Source organism: Lissotriton helveticus, chromosome 7, assembly GCF_964261635.1.
Source record: "Lissotriton helveticus chromosome 7, aLisHel1.1, whole genome shotgun sequence".
In the NCBI taxonomy this organism is placed as follows: domain Eukaryota; kingdom Metazoa; phylum Chordata; class Amphibia; order Caudata; family Salamandridae; genus Lissotriton; species Lissotriton helveticus.
In genome coordinates, this window is record NC_136068.1 from 733,838,207 (window position 1) to 733,854,943 (window position 16,737).

General features: G+C 45.4%; 1 protein-coding gene and 1 pseudogene across 2 annotated transcripts in view; both read left to right on the forward strand.

Moving 5' to 3' along the window:
* Window positions 1-16,737, forward strand: part of NR3C1 (nuclear receptor subfamily 3 group C member 1) — a 597,661-nt gene that overhangs the window by 373,874 nt on the left and 207,050 nt on the right. For both annotated transcript variants that reach the window (XM_078653058.1, XM_078653059.1), the window contains exon 3: window positions 6,657-6,820. In XM_078653058.1, the coding sequence (XP_078509184.1) occupies window positions 6,657-6,820 (164 nt within the window). The remainder of the gene's footprint in view (window positions 1-6,656; window positions 6,821-16,737) is intronic.
* LOC144767102 (WD repeat-containing protein 20-like) lies at window positions 14,628-15,422 on the forward strand (annotated as a pseudogene).

Below are 16,737 nucleotides of genomic sequence, written 5' to 3' on the forward strand. Positions count from 1 at the left end.
TTGTTGCATTATATTTTGTTTGCAGCACACGTACACCAAAGTGTCTTCGAATTATCTGTGAACACAACAGTTTATCTATAAGATAGCAGTGTATACAAGTAAAAATTTACTCACCTCAAAACGTGCACAAATGAATACAAGTTAACCATTAAAAAAGATTAGTAAAAAGTTTCTTGTGGATGATGGACAAGCTAGAAAGAGATCATAAGTCCAAGGGAAGACAATTCCACTACTGTGCTAGAGTGACAGGAAAAGCTCCATCTTGAATCGTCTCAGTATTGGTCTTGAGGATATCCAAAAGAAAATCGTCATATGAATGTAGTATCTGTCTGGGACTAAAGGGGAGAAATTTGGCTGTCATAAATGCAGGGTAAGAAGAACGAATTTTATGATGGACAAAAACCAAGGTTTTAAAAATAACTCTCTTCCTAATTGATAACCAATGTAAGGCCCTAGTTCCTCGATCCTTTGGGAGCCACATAGCAGGGACATGTCTGCTGAGGCTGTTATTGCAATCAAATAGAGGCATCACACTGTGTTATTGTCATAATGCGCTCACTTTCTGGATGGCATAGCTTACTTTATTCACTCAAGGTTGTGCTGACGTAGGACCTGATGTACTAAAAAGGTGGTCGCAAAAAGTGGTTAGAAATTGTGCACTGATCAGCCTTTAATTTTGCAATACAACCTATGTACTGGTAGGTCACTTCAAAAAATTCCAATAGCAGGTAGTTGCAGAATGACCTGCATAATTGATATCAATTAATCAGGTCACTATTTGTATGCCCCCCTGCGATTGGCCATAAATACAGAAATTATGGCAAGGGACAGCCGATCGATCCCCATGTTTGCATTCTCATGTGGGAAACTTTAAAAAAAATGTTTTAAAAGCTGCCCGTATTCCTCAAAGAAGCAAATGTTGCTTTAATAAGAAACCAATTCAGTTTTGGAAGTCGTCAGTGGGAGTATGCAGTTGTACAGGGGTCCACTGACACTACTCACAAAGAACTGTCAAATGTGGACAGTTTCCCTTTTGCTAATGGGCCACCCTCTCCTTCAAGGTGTTGATGACTTAGTGGAACTGCATTTCCAAACTATTTATTCATACCATGCTGAACTGCAGTTAAGAGGGGACACCCCTTCATCCCCTTCCTAATTGTTATTCGGAAGGGTTCAGTAAGCTGACTTTGCTACTCTGAAATATTTATCCGACGCGCAAAATGAGTTTGGAAAAAAAACTAAAATATTTTGCGTTTTCAAAAACGGTAATTTTGTGAATTGCAAGCTTTAACGCTGCAAAATGGCTTTACACATCTCTGACGAGTGAGGACCAGGCCTAAATCAAGTTGAGGGCCAAAAATCCTTCATTTTCTGGTGCACAAAGTATTCTTATTACTAAGTTCCACTCCATTTCCTTGGGGCACACCTTGGAAATGCTGCTCTAATTGCAACCAAGCACAGCCTCAATATACAGTGCACGCTACACGAGTGATCCGCTCATACTGTCACAATTACAATTAATAACAAGACATTGCAATTTGAATACTGTGTCTGCTATGGCTCTCTAGTACATATCTTTTTTAATATATGTATTGCTGCCAGGACGTCTGCAGATTCATAGTAGTTTTGACAGTTTTATAATATAGTCCAGCAGATACTAATTTTCTGAGGCGACCTCTGTGGATTGCCTGTGTGAGATGCCAGAAACGAAATTAAATTTCGGATAGCAGGCTGTGACATTCTGTAATGCATGGGTCTGGATTTGTAACGTCTGATTCCAAATATTGGATATTGTGTGTGGTGGTTGGTGGGGGTAGATCTAGATATAGAAATAAAAAACCCCTCTGAAACTTGTTTTACTAAAGGAAGTCAATGTAAACACTTGTGTATTTAATGAAAATAAGGTGGTTATTGGTTTTAGCATGGATCTTTATTCACGTTGCCCAACCTCAAATTAAACTTGTTATTTAATAAGTAAATCAGTATGTTGTGCTGTCTGCTCTCCTCAGATGTATGCCACTCATGCTAGGGTTACACAGAATTTAGTGTCTCTGACCAAGTGCCCCCACCGCAGCACCCACAGATAATGAATACGCAAGATTTGATTTGAGTGGGGGAAAAACGCCTCCTAGAAAGATTTTCTTAATGTGTTTTTACCTCAGAGCCGTTCCTTTTGAAATCGGAAACTGTTGAGCTAGGTTTTTGTAACATCTGCACCATCTGTCTGGACGAGAGAATGGAAAGTTGTTTTTGAGGGAAGCCTAAAAGCGAGCCAAGTCGCATATGGATTTCATGCAGGTGGGCAGGTTGATTCAAGGCATAGCTCCGTTGTGTACAAACTGTAAAACGACATGTGCAAAGAATTCGCTTTGCAGAAAGGTGTTGTTGGAGGAGCCTGTGGTTCCTGTGGGAGGTTTCTGCAGAGATCTGTTTCAGTATACAGAGGTACAGCACTGAGACGAAATATCTTTTATTGACAAAAAGAGATCGCTGCACCTGCCCCGTATTTTACAGTGATCCACAGTATAAAAAGGCTAGATTATGCAAATGACCTAGGAGAAAAATATGCGTTTCAGCTTCTTTGCGGTGTTCTCATTTTGTATTTGGTGTGTATGTTTATAATATAATATACACCCACACACAGAAAGATGCTAGGTCAAGGGTGTAAGTGATGGCAAAGAAATCGGTATTCAATGGTCTGTCTCATTATTCCTTCGGGGTAGACCTCCTCCCCAGGCCCTTCTCATTGGAGTTTGCATTATACTTGCAGCACAGTGAACACTTATGTTGAAGACCTCAAATTCCATAGTGCTGACGTCCCCTCTAAAAGTCAAGTCCTATCTGAGCAGTCACAAATCAAAAACTTTGTATTGTATTTTTGTCATACCAGAAACAATTTACTTCTTTGATTGTCTTCTAATCCTTAATCACAAAGTGTTTTATAGACTCTTTTATAGAGGCTTTCAATTTGTATTAAAACAAAGATCAACCAACCACTTCTATGAGTCAAAAATTAAAAACCCATATATTCCTTTTAAAAGAAAATTCCTTGCAAAAAAAATGATGAAAACTGACCTATTTGAAACGAAAAACCTAACAAAACCACAACTTGCTTTCAGGAACATTATGGAATGCCTGAGATTGACTCAAGTCTAAGCAGGCCTGGCTACACAACCCTGTTATCCCATAGTGTCAGTGGCATACCTAAAGTCACCGTAAATTCTGAAATTGTAAACACCGAGCTGTGACTGAAGGATGGGAATCACGGCAGAGACGCTGGCTTTGGACCAAATGGCAGATGCAGATTTATTTCCAAGTTTCGAGAGAGTTCTGGCTCCTGCACACCAGAGCGGCATGAGCAGCTCTGCGGCCGCGAGCCAATCCCCGCTCCGCTTCCCTGGTGTGACGTCCTTCATGGAGCGGAGGGTAACACCCGAGGAGCCGTGAATCCTCGCTGCGTGGTCGCTTCCTTTTGTCTTGGGCTTCGTCATTGATGGGCCAGAGCTGGGTATTTGTAAATCTGCTCGTTGGCGCATCCCGCGTGCCCGGGGGCGCCGCGCGGAAGAGAGTGGTGAGGGCGCGCGAGCCGGCACCTCAGCACCGCCAGCCCCCGAAGTTCATCGAGTTCGGTTTTCGAAATGATCTGTGGTGTGTTTGTTGCCGTGTGGAATGCATTCTCGAGTGTCTCAGCCATTGCCAACATTGTGAATAGGTTTTTAATTGTAGTCGATGCGTGGGCGGAGGAGTACTGCGCAATGGCAGTGGCTTTTAACTACACCAACTTCCTTTTTTCTGTACATAGCACCCTCTGTAACTTATATATCACGATGACTTGTGTGGGTCCTAAGTTTCTGTATCCGTACCATCATTTGGTTGTTCTGTTCACACCCTCCTTTGATACCTATGTTAAAAGGGGAAGTCGCGTTGGAGTAATTTATGTTTGAAAGGTGGCCGTGCACATGTATCTTTCCTTAATATTATTGTTGTGTCCTTTTTGGTTCTTCCTGCATGCTTTCTGTGAAGCGGGGATTTTTAATGTAATGTTGCGGCGTTTTCAATTCTGAATGGTAGTGTGGAAACGCTATGTGCCTTCTCTAGACACCCCCTTAGTTACCTAGAGGTAGATACCCTCCTGGAAAGTCTCCACCAGATCCCTGTGTCTCAGTACTTGCTCTGTTACTCCTCACACTTATCGGTTCCTCAGTCTTAAAGTGCTCTGTTAATAAAAACACACCCCAGAAGATAGGCTAAAAGAACTGGTAACCAATGATCACTAAAAACAGCTGTTGGGACAACCACAAAACCTATTACCACAGCCTGGTAACTGGGATTAATTTAAATGTGATCTGTTAGGCGCCAAATGCCACTAATACTCTGGATTCGTTCGACTTTTACTGCTTAAAAGGTAGGGGATTAATGTACTCCAGAGCTAATCAGTGATAGACAGAATATTGCTGTTGAGTAAACAGCGTGTGGTTTAGTGGGCATTAAGCACAGTCGGGGCGTTTATCCTACTTGCTCCTTTTAGTCTTTTTTTTAACTGTCACTAAAATATTACATGGCACTCAACCTTTTTTTTTGTACGTGGATGCAGCAGTAAATCCCACAGCACAGGGTTAGTGAGCCTTCAGCTCTGGTAACAGGCGATCGATCATCCACCAAGTTCGAAGGCATCAGGTGCACTGGCTCCCCCCTGCAAGCATTTGCTGTGTTTCTAATTCAGACCATGTTTCCTAACAGAGGAGGAAGCTTTTATGGTACTTATTTTTTAAACATTTACCTCTGTATTTATCTATATTTATTTTTTGGCCATTTTATTGGTATTTGTCCATATTTATTTTGTGTTTTCACAATAAATGGAATCATACATTTTTTCCACATTGATTTAACTCTTAGAAGTGCACTTATACAAGGATGACTGTCGCATTTGAGCAAATTAAGCAGCCACATAACACTATACAACAAAACACTACACCCACAGGTACATATTAGTGTTATACTACAAATATATGTTATTATCTGCCTAAATTTAAGGAAATCTGATCTTATTATGTAACTCCCCATGCTGCCTATCTGCTCAGCGTTTGCCTGGAAATCATGAAAGACAGTACAGAGAGTCTTTCATAAAAAGCATAATTTTCAGTATTCTTCCACTTTTAAAAATAAATACAGACAGGAACCCTTATTGTTTTCTGTCTGTATTTATCTGTAAAAATCAGTAAAAACGGAAAACTGGGAACCTTAATTATGATTCAGAAAGGGGTTCTCCAGTCAGTGTCTGAAGGATAATCCTTCCCTTATCTCGGTATCTAATTACTCACCACTGTTGACCCACCAACTATCAGGTCGCTTATTGTTTGGTACAAAACTGCATGTGTCTGCTCTATCGCATTGCTGGTTAGTTATTGCCTCTCTGGAAGAAACAATTCCTCGTATACTCACTGTATTTATTGAACAGGACACTTTTAATTTGTCATTTATGAAATTATTAATAAAATTGCTCATTCTGAAAGGTTGTTGTCTATGCTGTTGCAGCTGCGTGTTCAGGGTTCTGGCTGGAGTGAACAAAAGTACTCATCTCTAGGCCTGGGCGGAGTTATGCGAAACACAGTGAAGTGACCAAAAAACTCAGCTGCGCTTCGCAGAGTTCCGCAAGCAGTGGTGTATGTTAGGTCGCACCATCCACGCTGATTTTTAGCACCGGGTGTTTCTCCCACGCTGGAAAATCAGCGCAAATAGCGCTGCTTCTTTCTGCTGCTCGAGTAGATTTTCTACAGCTTCCTCAACGCGAACGGATGGTTTCCCAGCGCAAGTGGTGGCCTAGCGTTGGATTTTCCTCACTCGCGCTACTCAACTTAACGTTGGTGAGTGCGAGCGAGGAAAAAAACTCCACTCCACTCTGCTTTGCAGAGCGGTGTTTTAGGAACTCCGTGTGCTCCTTGGAATGCGTAAAACTCATTGAACGGAGTGCAGTTCACTGCCCTGGCCTACTTTATAGCTCATCTGCCTTCCCTATCCTCCTAAAAGCCATTTTCTTATACATTTTAAATTAGGACTCAAAAGGTTCCAATTGAAAAGCTCAGCAGGCCTGCTGTTAAATCGTATAATGGAGAGGAATTTGTGCTAGGCTGCATAGTCAAACAACCAGGTTGTTCAGGCTCTACTCACTAATAAAAATGAGTTGAGAATTCCTGGCCTTGGTACCCTAAATGGTAAAACTGCACATAATTATGAACAAACTGAGTAGGCGGTCTTCACCAGGAGGAATTGATGTTCTCAAACTGGTGTGCATCCCTGCAGTCATCTCAGGATCAAAACGACTATCGCATGATTTGTGACCAGGACCATTGGTCAATGGATCCACCAGATATTCCCTAAATTAAGAAATAGATTCCTGATTTAAGTACACATAAGCTCCTTGGGCTGATTGTAATAAACTGTAATCTATGTACACGTATGTTAAGGATGTTACAAATCCCAGTCATTTTGATTTTACTTTCCATTTTACTTGTCACTTTGGAAATCCCTGAAGTATGAGAAACAAGCTGGGTGGTCTATAAAAGGATTCCATGTGGCATGATATTTAAGTGTGATTTTGACTTTCTTTCCATTGCTGATGCACTTCTGACATTGTCAATCTTATGTTTCCTCTCTAGCCCTGGAATGCGGCCAGATGTCAGTGCTTCTCCCGCCAGTTCCACCACAACTTCAGCTCCACCTCCTAAGCTATGCCTCGTGTGCTCGGATGAGGCGTCCGGGTGCCACTATGGGGTTCTCACCTGTGGCAGCTGCAAAGTGTTTTTCAAGCGAGCCGTGGAAGGTACTTTTGATTATTGTTGTGTATTGTCGATCTCTGCAGAATCACTCTGAGTGGGTGGAAAACATATACTGTTGTCCCAAATGAGATGTTACTGTGCCATGTTTGCTGTACACGATCCTTGGTTCGTAGATCATTAATGTTTATTTTCACCTAACAGGATTCCTATTAAAGCGATGATAGACACAGCAATACAAATTTGAACCTTAACCCTTGGCTAGAATGTCGAGAGATCATAAGCATTAGAATAAAAACAAACCGGGCCTCAAGGTCTGTGACCTGACAGTGTGTATTTGTGCCGCAGTTGGTGGGGGGTTTATTTAAAACTAATTGGCTACAGCTGACAGATTAGTTTATTACAAGGGAGTAAAGAATGTAATGCCTTAGTTGACCATTCAATAGCTGAAACTGTTATTTAGATAAAATAAGAAAATACGATTAGGTCGGTCTGGGAAATTTTGTAAATTTGCAGGGAGAACTCTATCTAATGTATTCGTTTCTTTCTTAAATTAGCGTTTCATTTTACTCTTAACTTTTTAGGTCTAGCTAAAGGGAGCTTCAGTTTTGTGGAAAACCTCATGTCTTCAATTCTTTAAAAGTGCAATAAGCAGTAAAAAAAAAAAAGAGGGGGGGCTTTGGTCAGCTCCCTTCAGCCATTGGCTTTCGTGTATTTTTATTGTTTGCCATTACTTGGACAGGCTGTCCATCAAGTTCATGGCACTCACTTCGTGGGTGGTTCCATTGTTCAATTGGTGTTTCCATTAAGTTTTGATGATGCTGCATCAAGTAGTCCTGTTGTTAGACTGAAGATGCAATACAATAACACATATAGCTTTTATTTCAGTCAGCGTATGTTCTTTGATCTGTTATATTTGCTGACACAACAATTTAATTATTGGATTTATAGTTTATAGCCATTTGTTCTGGAAGTGTGTGTTGTTGTAATGCCTTGCCTGGTCAAACAAACACAGTAGCATTCACCACACGCCCTTGCTTAGTCCTTTATTTTACTCTACTGCTGATATACCATTGTTGAATTAACAGCATCTGTAAGGAACTTCTATTCGCAGATTCTTTACCTTTGAATTTTCCCAGGTGTCAGACTGAAGATTTTTTGTGAGCAGTACCCCTGCATGCCGGTAGGTGGTGGCAGTTGGTGTTGTCCTTGTAGAAAGTGACATCTGCGTCACTTAAATAGGCATCACCTTGGTGTGCTGACGTCAGTTTTCTTTCTTTTCTCACCAGCCATCGCTGATCCGGAAGAAAAGCTACCACTTTGCCAGTTTTTAACAGGATTTTTGTGACATTTTGTCAACCTCTTTTGAGTTGTTTTTTTACCGTGGTGTTTCGAGGATGGCACCTGTCACCATGCCAGCTCGGTGGCAGACTCGCACCTAGTGTTTGTTGTGTCTGGAGTGAGACCATGACTCCAAGTCGTGCTCCGACTGCCTGGCCATGACACTGAGGGCTTTGAGGGAGCGGTCACTGAAGCTGCTAGTGGCCTGGCATGCGACTGTGCGGAAGTCACAGTCCTGCTAGAGAGGAAGGTTTCAGGACCGTTCCAGGAGTCAGAAGTTCTCTACATCACACTTGAAGTCTTCGGTGGCACTCGGTTAAGAGGCACAAAAAAACAGAAGAAGTTAATGCGCGCTTAGATTTCTCCTCGTCCATCGGACGACACGACGAAGGAACATCACTGATTGAGGTCTGATGCTTTGGAATCAGCACCTGAGCCGACTCTGTGCCGCCCAGTTTTCCTGGAGCCCGAGCAACCCTCGCTCAAACTAAAGAGTTCTGTGAGGCCATACGTCTCATTCTTGGATAGTTCAATCCCACCGGCATGCCTTCGAGCTCCATCTGGTTCCACGCTGGGGGTCCGATGGGCCCATGGATCTGGTCATGGATCTGGACTGATGCTGGGTCGTGCCACTTTCACCTTTGTTGGCGCCGGCCCGACTCCGATGCTCCCAGCGCTGGTGGCACCAGCTCCATTGTGATTCCTGATGACATGGAGCCATGTCTACTAGGTTTGCGCTTGAGCCCTATTTTGAAGGATTAGGCCTCGAGGAAAGATGAGAGGGGTCGCTAGACTCTTTCAGAATACCAGTATGATCAGGATATGGACTGGTGTGAGGAACTGGGTGATACCAGCAGACTGGATACGTCTCCAGATACCGACATGTTTTCTCTCTCTACTTTGGCTATAGATGAGGGAGATACATACACAATGGTTGTGCGTAGGGCAGCTGACTTCCTCGACCTTTAGTTGCCCTCAGTGGCATCAAGACCAACGTCTAGATGGGGTAACCGGTAGTCGCCTCCTCTGAACCCCTACTCCCGTTCAACCAAGCCTTCACCAACATCTTTCTCTGGACCTGGTACAGCACAGGAGCTCCTGTGATTAGCACGATTGTCTGCCGCCACCATCCCGCTCCAGGAGACCCAAATTACCTCACTCCACCGTGGAGAGCTTGGTGGTCCAAGCATTCACTTCCCATAGCCCATTCCCTGCCGCTCCCCCAGACAGGGGATCCAAGACGCTGGACATCTTAGGAAATAAAATGTTTTCTTCTGCCAGTCTTGCAGTGTGATCAGTGAACACTGCATGCTTATTGGGCTACTATTCCCACATGCTCTGTGAAACGGATGCACAAGTGCTATCACAGGTCCCATTGAGGCCCTGGCCATTCTTTCCAAAGCAGTTACAGATGGAAGAGATGCAGCGAAGTTCACTTTACGCTGTGGCTTGGACAGCACCGACTTGCTGGGCAGATCTGTTTAGTCGATGGTGGCCTCAGACACTCACGCGCTATGGCCAAGTCCTTGGGCCTCTTGGCTGCCCCACATCCCCAGACTGCCTTTCGTGGCCACAGTAGAGACTTTCAACCCCACCAACCCTATCCCAGCCGTCGAGCCGCACAAGCTTTGCGTGGTCAAGGGCACAGTTCCTATCAGCCTTGTGGGTTGGGTAACCAGCAGTCTGATCCAACCACCAATGCCCGGCAGCCTCCAAACATATCTAATCTTGCCCTTTTAGATCATGGGCTTCCTGTTGGTGGCAGGATCTGCCATCACCTCCACCACTGGCAGTCCATAATATGAAACAGGTGGGTTCTCCCTACCTTTCGAGACTACCCCCCCCCCCCCCCTTTGCCTCCATCTTATGACCGGCTCATGGAGGATCCCTGCTCCGCCAGGAAGTCATGGTTCTCTTGGCCAGGGGAGCTACAAAGAGGGTTCCGTGCCAGAAGTAGACTGTGTTGTCTATTCCCGCTACTTTCTGTTCCCCATGAAGGACAAGGGTCTTCGTCCTATCCTAGATCTCTAAACCCTCAACTACTTCCTCAAGAAGGAAAAGTTCAAGATGCTCATAATGGCTCAGGTCTTGTCTGCCCCAGACTCACGAGACTGGATGGTAGAGTTGGACTTGCAGGATGCCTATTTTCACATCCCCGTCCTGCCTGCCCATCGGCACTACCTGCAGTTTATGGTAGGCCACAAGCATTTTCAGTACACCCGTTTGGACTTACCTGTGCCCCTCGGGTGTTCACCAAGGTGATGGCGGTGGTCGCAGCAAATCTGCGCAGGTTAGGGGTGCCAGTCTTCCCCTATCTCGACGACAGGCTGCTCAAGGCGGGCTTGTCCCAGACTGCCATTTACCACATCCAGGTTACGGCAAACCTCCTGAATTCAGTGGGGTTCACTATCAACATGCCGAAGTCACACCTGACTCTCTCATAGTCTCCCTTTCATTGGAGCTGTTCCGGACTTATCCTTTTGAACGGCGTGTCCAGGATATTCAGGCTATGATACCAATGTTTGAGCCTCTGTACTTGGTTTCGGTGAGACTGACTCTGAGACGGATGGGCCTCGTGACCTCCTGCATTCTGCTGGTGATGCATGCCAGATGGCACAAGCGGGCTCTGCAGTGCGACCTGAAGTTCCACTGGGGGCAGCATCAAGGGAATCTCTCTGACATGGTCCAGATCTTGAAGGGAACTGCAAAGACCTGCAGTGGTTGCTAACTACCACAATTGGGTCAGATGAAGGCCCTCTCCCTTCCCCAACCAGATCTCACAGATGTCACTCTCGGGATGGGATGGCCACCTGGGAGAGGTGGAGATCAAAGGACTCTGGTCTCCAGCGGAATCCAGACTCCACATTAACATGCTGGAGCTTGGGCCGATCCGACTGGCTTTGTAAGCCTTTATACCCTCCATCAAGGTAAAGCTAGTGCAGTTGTTCATGGACAATACCACTGCCATGTAGTACTGCAACATTCAGGGTGGGATGGGCTCCTGATTTGCTAGACATTGCTGTAAAAGCAGGGCATATGCCTGGTGGTTCAACGCCTGGCAGGTTCTCTGCATGCCAGAGCAGACTAACTCAGCCGTAGGTGCCTAGTAGATCACGAATGACGTCTCCAACCAGAGGAGGCGCAAGGTCTTTTACAGCAGTGGGGAGAGCCTTGATTAGATCCGTGCACCTCTGCCGAGAACCCACAATGTCATCAGTTTTGCCAGTTTCCAAGGTGGCTCTCGCTCGGGGACGCTTTTCGTCTCAAGTTCAGCTTAGGCCACCTGTACGTCTTTCTACCCATACCACTCCTGTCCAGAGTTCCCAGGAAGATGAGGAACGACTAGGCACAAGTCATCCTTGTGGCTTCGGACTGGGCATGGAGAGTCTGGTATCCTGAGATTCTCAACATGTGTCGATCCTCCAATCAGGCTGCCCCTTCGGTAGCATCTTCTGTCGCAGCAGCAAGGGAGGGTCCTCCGCCCGAGCCTGTCCACTCTTTGCTGCCTTGTGTGGAGATTGAGCGGCAGTTGATAGCGTTCAACATTTTTCCTAAAGTCTGCAATGTTTTTCTGGCAGCCAAGACGGTATACGTATGCTGTTGGAAGCAATTAGTATCATACTGTACAGAAAAGTCCATTTACCCTCTTTCTGGCTTCCTTTCGGATGTTTTGCTTTTTATTCTCACCCTTGCCCAGCAGGGCTCTGCTTTGGTTGCTCTGAATGGTTATCTTTATGCCTTGTCTGTCTTCTTGCAGCTGCCTGACCAACCCTCCTTATTTAAGTCCCCTATTGTAAATAGATTTTTGAAGGGCCTTGTCCATATGTTGTTCCCTTCTCCTTTTATTAGACCTTAGTGGGACCTTAATTTGGTCCTCACATTCATGATATGTGCTTCTTTTGAGCCTCTTCACAATTTTCCCCCTCATACTGCTCACCATCAAAACAGCCTTTCTTGTGGCAATTAAATTGGCCCGGAGAATGAGTGAGCTGCAGACTTTATCTTCCAAGTTTCCATTCTTCTCATTTTATCCGGACAAACAGGTGCTTCTCACTAGGGCCTCTTTCCTGCTGAAAGTGGCAACACCATTTCTTGTGGTCAATCTGTCACCTTGCTCACCTGTGCTCGTCCACATCCCTTCAAGGAAGTGGAGCCACTCCCCCGCGCTGCCTGCCCTTTTACCTCCTTCGCAGCCTACTTTATGAGCAACCACCCCACCTCCAGGCCGCAGCACACCGCCTTTGTGCCTGAGGCAGGGCCTCATCACTAGGCTCTTTGCGCCTCAGCGCCCCTTCTCTCTGTGCTAACCAGTTGTGACACCTGGTCCCCAGACAGTGCTTGTGCCCTCACATAAGTTGCAGGGCCCGCCCCCATACCGCCTGTTCTCCTTTTGCCCCTCGCGTGTCCCAAGCCTTCAGACTCGTTGTCTTTAGGAATTTTTGGTTGGTGCTGCGAGCATGCCAAAACCACCACCGCCACACCTTCAGTTACCCTCCTCAGTGGCTGCGTTTCTCCCCATCACAGTGCCTTGCCTAGACGTCGATCGCCAGCAGATCCTCTCTCTGTGGTGTGCAGCAAGCGGATAGTTCCTGCCATACGGGAGTCTCCCAAAATGCTCCTGTGCCGCTCCACCTGCTTATTGAGTGAGGGACCAAACAAAAACCTTGGCATGCCCCAGATTGCTAACAGCCACCGTGTTGTCACCTTTTTTAAAAATGGTAGCTAGTAGCCGAATTTACTGTGGTTTCGCCTGCTGTGACTGCCCCCACCCTACTAGCGTAGCGCAAGCGTGTACGGTCATGTGGGCCGTACCAATTGCCCAAAGCTGCCCGGGGAACAGACCTCCCTCATCTGCTGTACTCCAAGCCCCTATTACGAGTTGATTTCATATTTCACTTAGAATGTTTGTGTGATACCTTGTCAAAAAATGTAAAATTATTAAGGCTCTCAGGTTTCCATTTTCACTGGGTTATACAAATAGACAGAAAACAATGTGTTTCCTGCCTATATTATTTTTAAAAGTGGATAAATTCAGAAAAGTTGCATTCTTACAAGTGACTCGCCATGCTGTCTTTCATTAGTTTCAGGCCAACAGCTGAGCCAATTAACTGCATGATAAGTTAAAAAACACAGATCGAGATTTCCTTAAATACATGCATATGTTGACACACATGCGTAATAAAATGCAAATATATACACGCGGGTGTAATGTTTTGTTATATTTGGCTGCTCAATTTGCTAAAACACAACAGGCAGCAAAGTACAAGTCCGTGTTTATCAGTTAAATAAATGTGGAAATATACAATTTTCCCACTTTATTTATTCTAAAAAAAACTAAATAATTATGGACAAATGGCAATAAGGTGGTCAAAAAATAAATATGGATAAATACAGATGGATATGTTAAAATATCATAAAACCAGGAGCCCTAATGATTATGCATGATCAAATAGCAAACACCACCATTATAGAATACAAGAATTATAGACCTGTACTGAAAAAAAAGAAAATTAATTAATGCTGTTTGAATCATAAGCTGCAAATGTAAGCAACACAGGCCCTAGTAATCTGTAAATCTCGTGTACAGTCTGGACTGTTGGTACAGTTGGTACAGATTTTGGGTAATCTAATTTTAAAAAAATGTTTGTGGTAAATTTATTTTTAAAATGTTTTATTTATTTTTAAACAGGTAGCCTCTAGTAATTATAATTTTGCCCCTGCTTCTCAGTCTCCTCCTTTTCCTTCCCTTTTTTAGGTCGAGGACTGTAGGCTGCGCTTGCGCACTTCGGTCCGAAGATTTAATGTTCCTTAGTTAGGGGGCTTGAACCCGCCCCTCTTCTCCATTGGCTGGCCTTGTAAATGCTGGCCAGCCATTGGAGGAGAGGGGCGTCACTCCGTTCAAGGCCTGTCTTTTTCGGATTCGGGGGCGTTTTCTTGCTCGTCTTTCTATTTTGTAAGCCCGGCCCGTTTTCTAGTGGTGGGTGCTACACCCTCCCTCTCGCCGAGCTCCCAGTCTATTCCTCCTGTAATGTACCTTTTGCTACCTCTTGTATTTTGTTTGCTCACAATTGTCACTTTTGCCTCATGTAACTTAACGTACGTCTGCTTTTGTAATTTGTTCACTCGTAATCTTCTCATGTATCATTACTGTTCCTATTGTGAAGCGCTCTGACGCCTTCGGGTACAGTCCGCGCTATATAAAAACGCATTAAATACATTAAAATACCATCACCCCGTGTCGGTGTCTGGACTTGTTAGGGGTAGGGAGAGCTGTGGTGTTACTGACCCTGATTTGTGCTTGTTTGTAAGCCGCACACACGGCCGGCAATGATGCGCAGACCAGGACAAGAGGGAAGCTGAGGTGAAAGCTTGTTATTAAAACCCTTAGCTTGTGAGCTACGCATCCGTGTCCCCTTTCCATGCCTTGATAGAATTAACCAGTGAAGCAAAGTAGATCTGCGCGTGCGCTGTGTTAGTGTTGGGCATAGGGCAGGATGAATGCTGCTCCCCAAGATGGCGGCGGAGGGAGGACGGAAGGAGATGAACAAGATTAAGACCCAGTTCACCACCCGAGAAGGCCTCTACAAGCTGCTGAGCCACTCCGAGTACAGCCGTCTCAACCGGGTGCCTTTTAATTCGCAAGGCTCCAACCCCGTCAAGGTTTCCTTTGTCATTGTCAACGCCAGTCTGGCAACGGGGACCAGGTCTGCTTCAATGTGGGCCGTGAGCTCTACTTCTATATCTACAAAGGCGTGCGCAAGGTGAGGCTAGCAGGGGTCTTGGGATGCCACAGGAGGTGGTGTTTGAGGGGTGCAGTCCGTGGGGAAGTTCCACCCTGTGGGCGGAGCTATAGTCAATGTAGTGCTGACTTTTGGAGGTTCTGTGCTTTGGGACGTTGTTACCTTGGGCGTGTATCCATCTCTCTGTACCTTAGTGTGTGAATTGCTGTCGTGGGGTTCTATATGGTTTAGTGGTTGAAGACCTTTAGTCCTTAGTTGTTGCTACTTAGGGGACGGTCTCTTTAGAGAAGCTGCTCCTTTGGGAGCGTCTGGCCATATGAGCATTGCCTCACTCGCTTTGTGGTGCGTGGTGTGTTCTACCCTTTGGCTTGTCTCCTGATGTTTTTGGGGGTGGGGGGGTTGCTTTGTGGTGCATATTTTTAGGGCCTTTTGGCCCTGTTCGTTATAATATTTTTAGTTTGTGGTTGATTTTCAATGTTTGGTATACTGTCCTTCACAGGTTATGATCCTGTCCTTCGCCAACCTTCACCCAACTCCCTCATCAGGGGCACTTGTACCAGTTGTATGATGCGATGGTACAACTATGCTGCTCTAGTATTTGCTTCCTTTGGTTGTGGGACTTGGTTACTACAGCCCTTTACTCTTACCATGAGAGCCCTCTTACTTCCCGGTCACCTGATGCATATATCTGGCTCCAATCACAGGCGAGCACTCTCTACTTGTCATCAACAGCAGGTACAAACCAGTCCGGGGTGACAGGCACTCTTCATGGTAGGTGACAGAATGCAAATGAGGAGTTTCAGAGGCACAATGTATTTATTGTTTTATAAGGCTTTATTGAAAAAAAATGATGACAATTAATTTTTATTAATCATTGCAATGTGTGGCTCTGTGTGTGCTGTGTGACTCTGTGTGTGTGTGTGTGTGTGTGTGTGGATCTCTGTGTGTGTGTGTGGCTCTGTGTGTGTGTGGCTCTGTGTGTGTGGCTCTGTGTGTGTGTGTGGGGCTCTGTGTGTGTGTGTGTGGCTCTGTGTGTGTGTGTGGCTCTATGTGTGTGTGTGGCTCTCTCTGTGTGTGTGGGTGCAAATGCAATAGGTCTCGCATTTGCGAGAGATTAAGCTATTGTCATTGTAAATGACAATGCCATTTATTTATCTGTTTTCAAGACCAACACATAAATAAAAATTTCATTTACAATGCCAATAGCTCTAACTTTTGCAAAGGCGAGACCGTGTGTGGGTGGGTGGCTCTGTGTGTGGGTGGGTGGCTCTGTGTGTGGTTGGCTGGCTCTGTGTGTGGGTGACTGGCTCTGTGTGGGTGGCTCTGTGTGGGTCTGTGTGTGCGTGGGTGGTTCTGTGTGTGCGTGGGTGGTTCTGTGTGTGCGTGGGTGGTTCTGTGTGTGCGTGGGTGGCTCTGTGTGCGTGGGTGGCTCTGTGTGCGTGGGTGGCTCTGTGTGCGTGGGTGGCTCTGTGTGCGTGGGTGGCTCTGTGTGTGTGGGTGGCTCTGTGTGTGTGTGGGGGTGGCTCTGTGTGTGTGTGGGGGTGGCTCTGTGTGTGTGTGTGTGTGTGTGTGTGTGGGTGGCTCTGTGTGTGTGTGTGGGGGTGGCTCTGTGTGTGTGGGTGGCTCTGTGTGTGTGTGTGTGGGGCTCTGTGTGTGTGGTGGCTCTGTGTCCGCGAATACTCTCTACTACTCTCTAATGCTCACCTATTGCCCTTGTAAATGACAATACCATTTATTTATGTTTTTTTTAAAAAAATGTCATGAGCAATGCCAATAGCTCTACCTTTAAAAATGCCGAGACCATTGCATTGTAAATGCTTGTTTCCTTTTCTCTGTCACTTTTCTTTCTCTTTCCCTTCCCCATCTTCTATTAATTCTGGGCC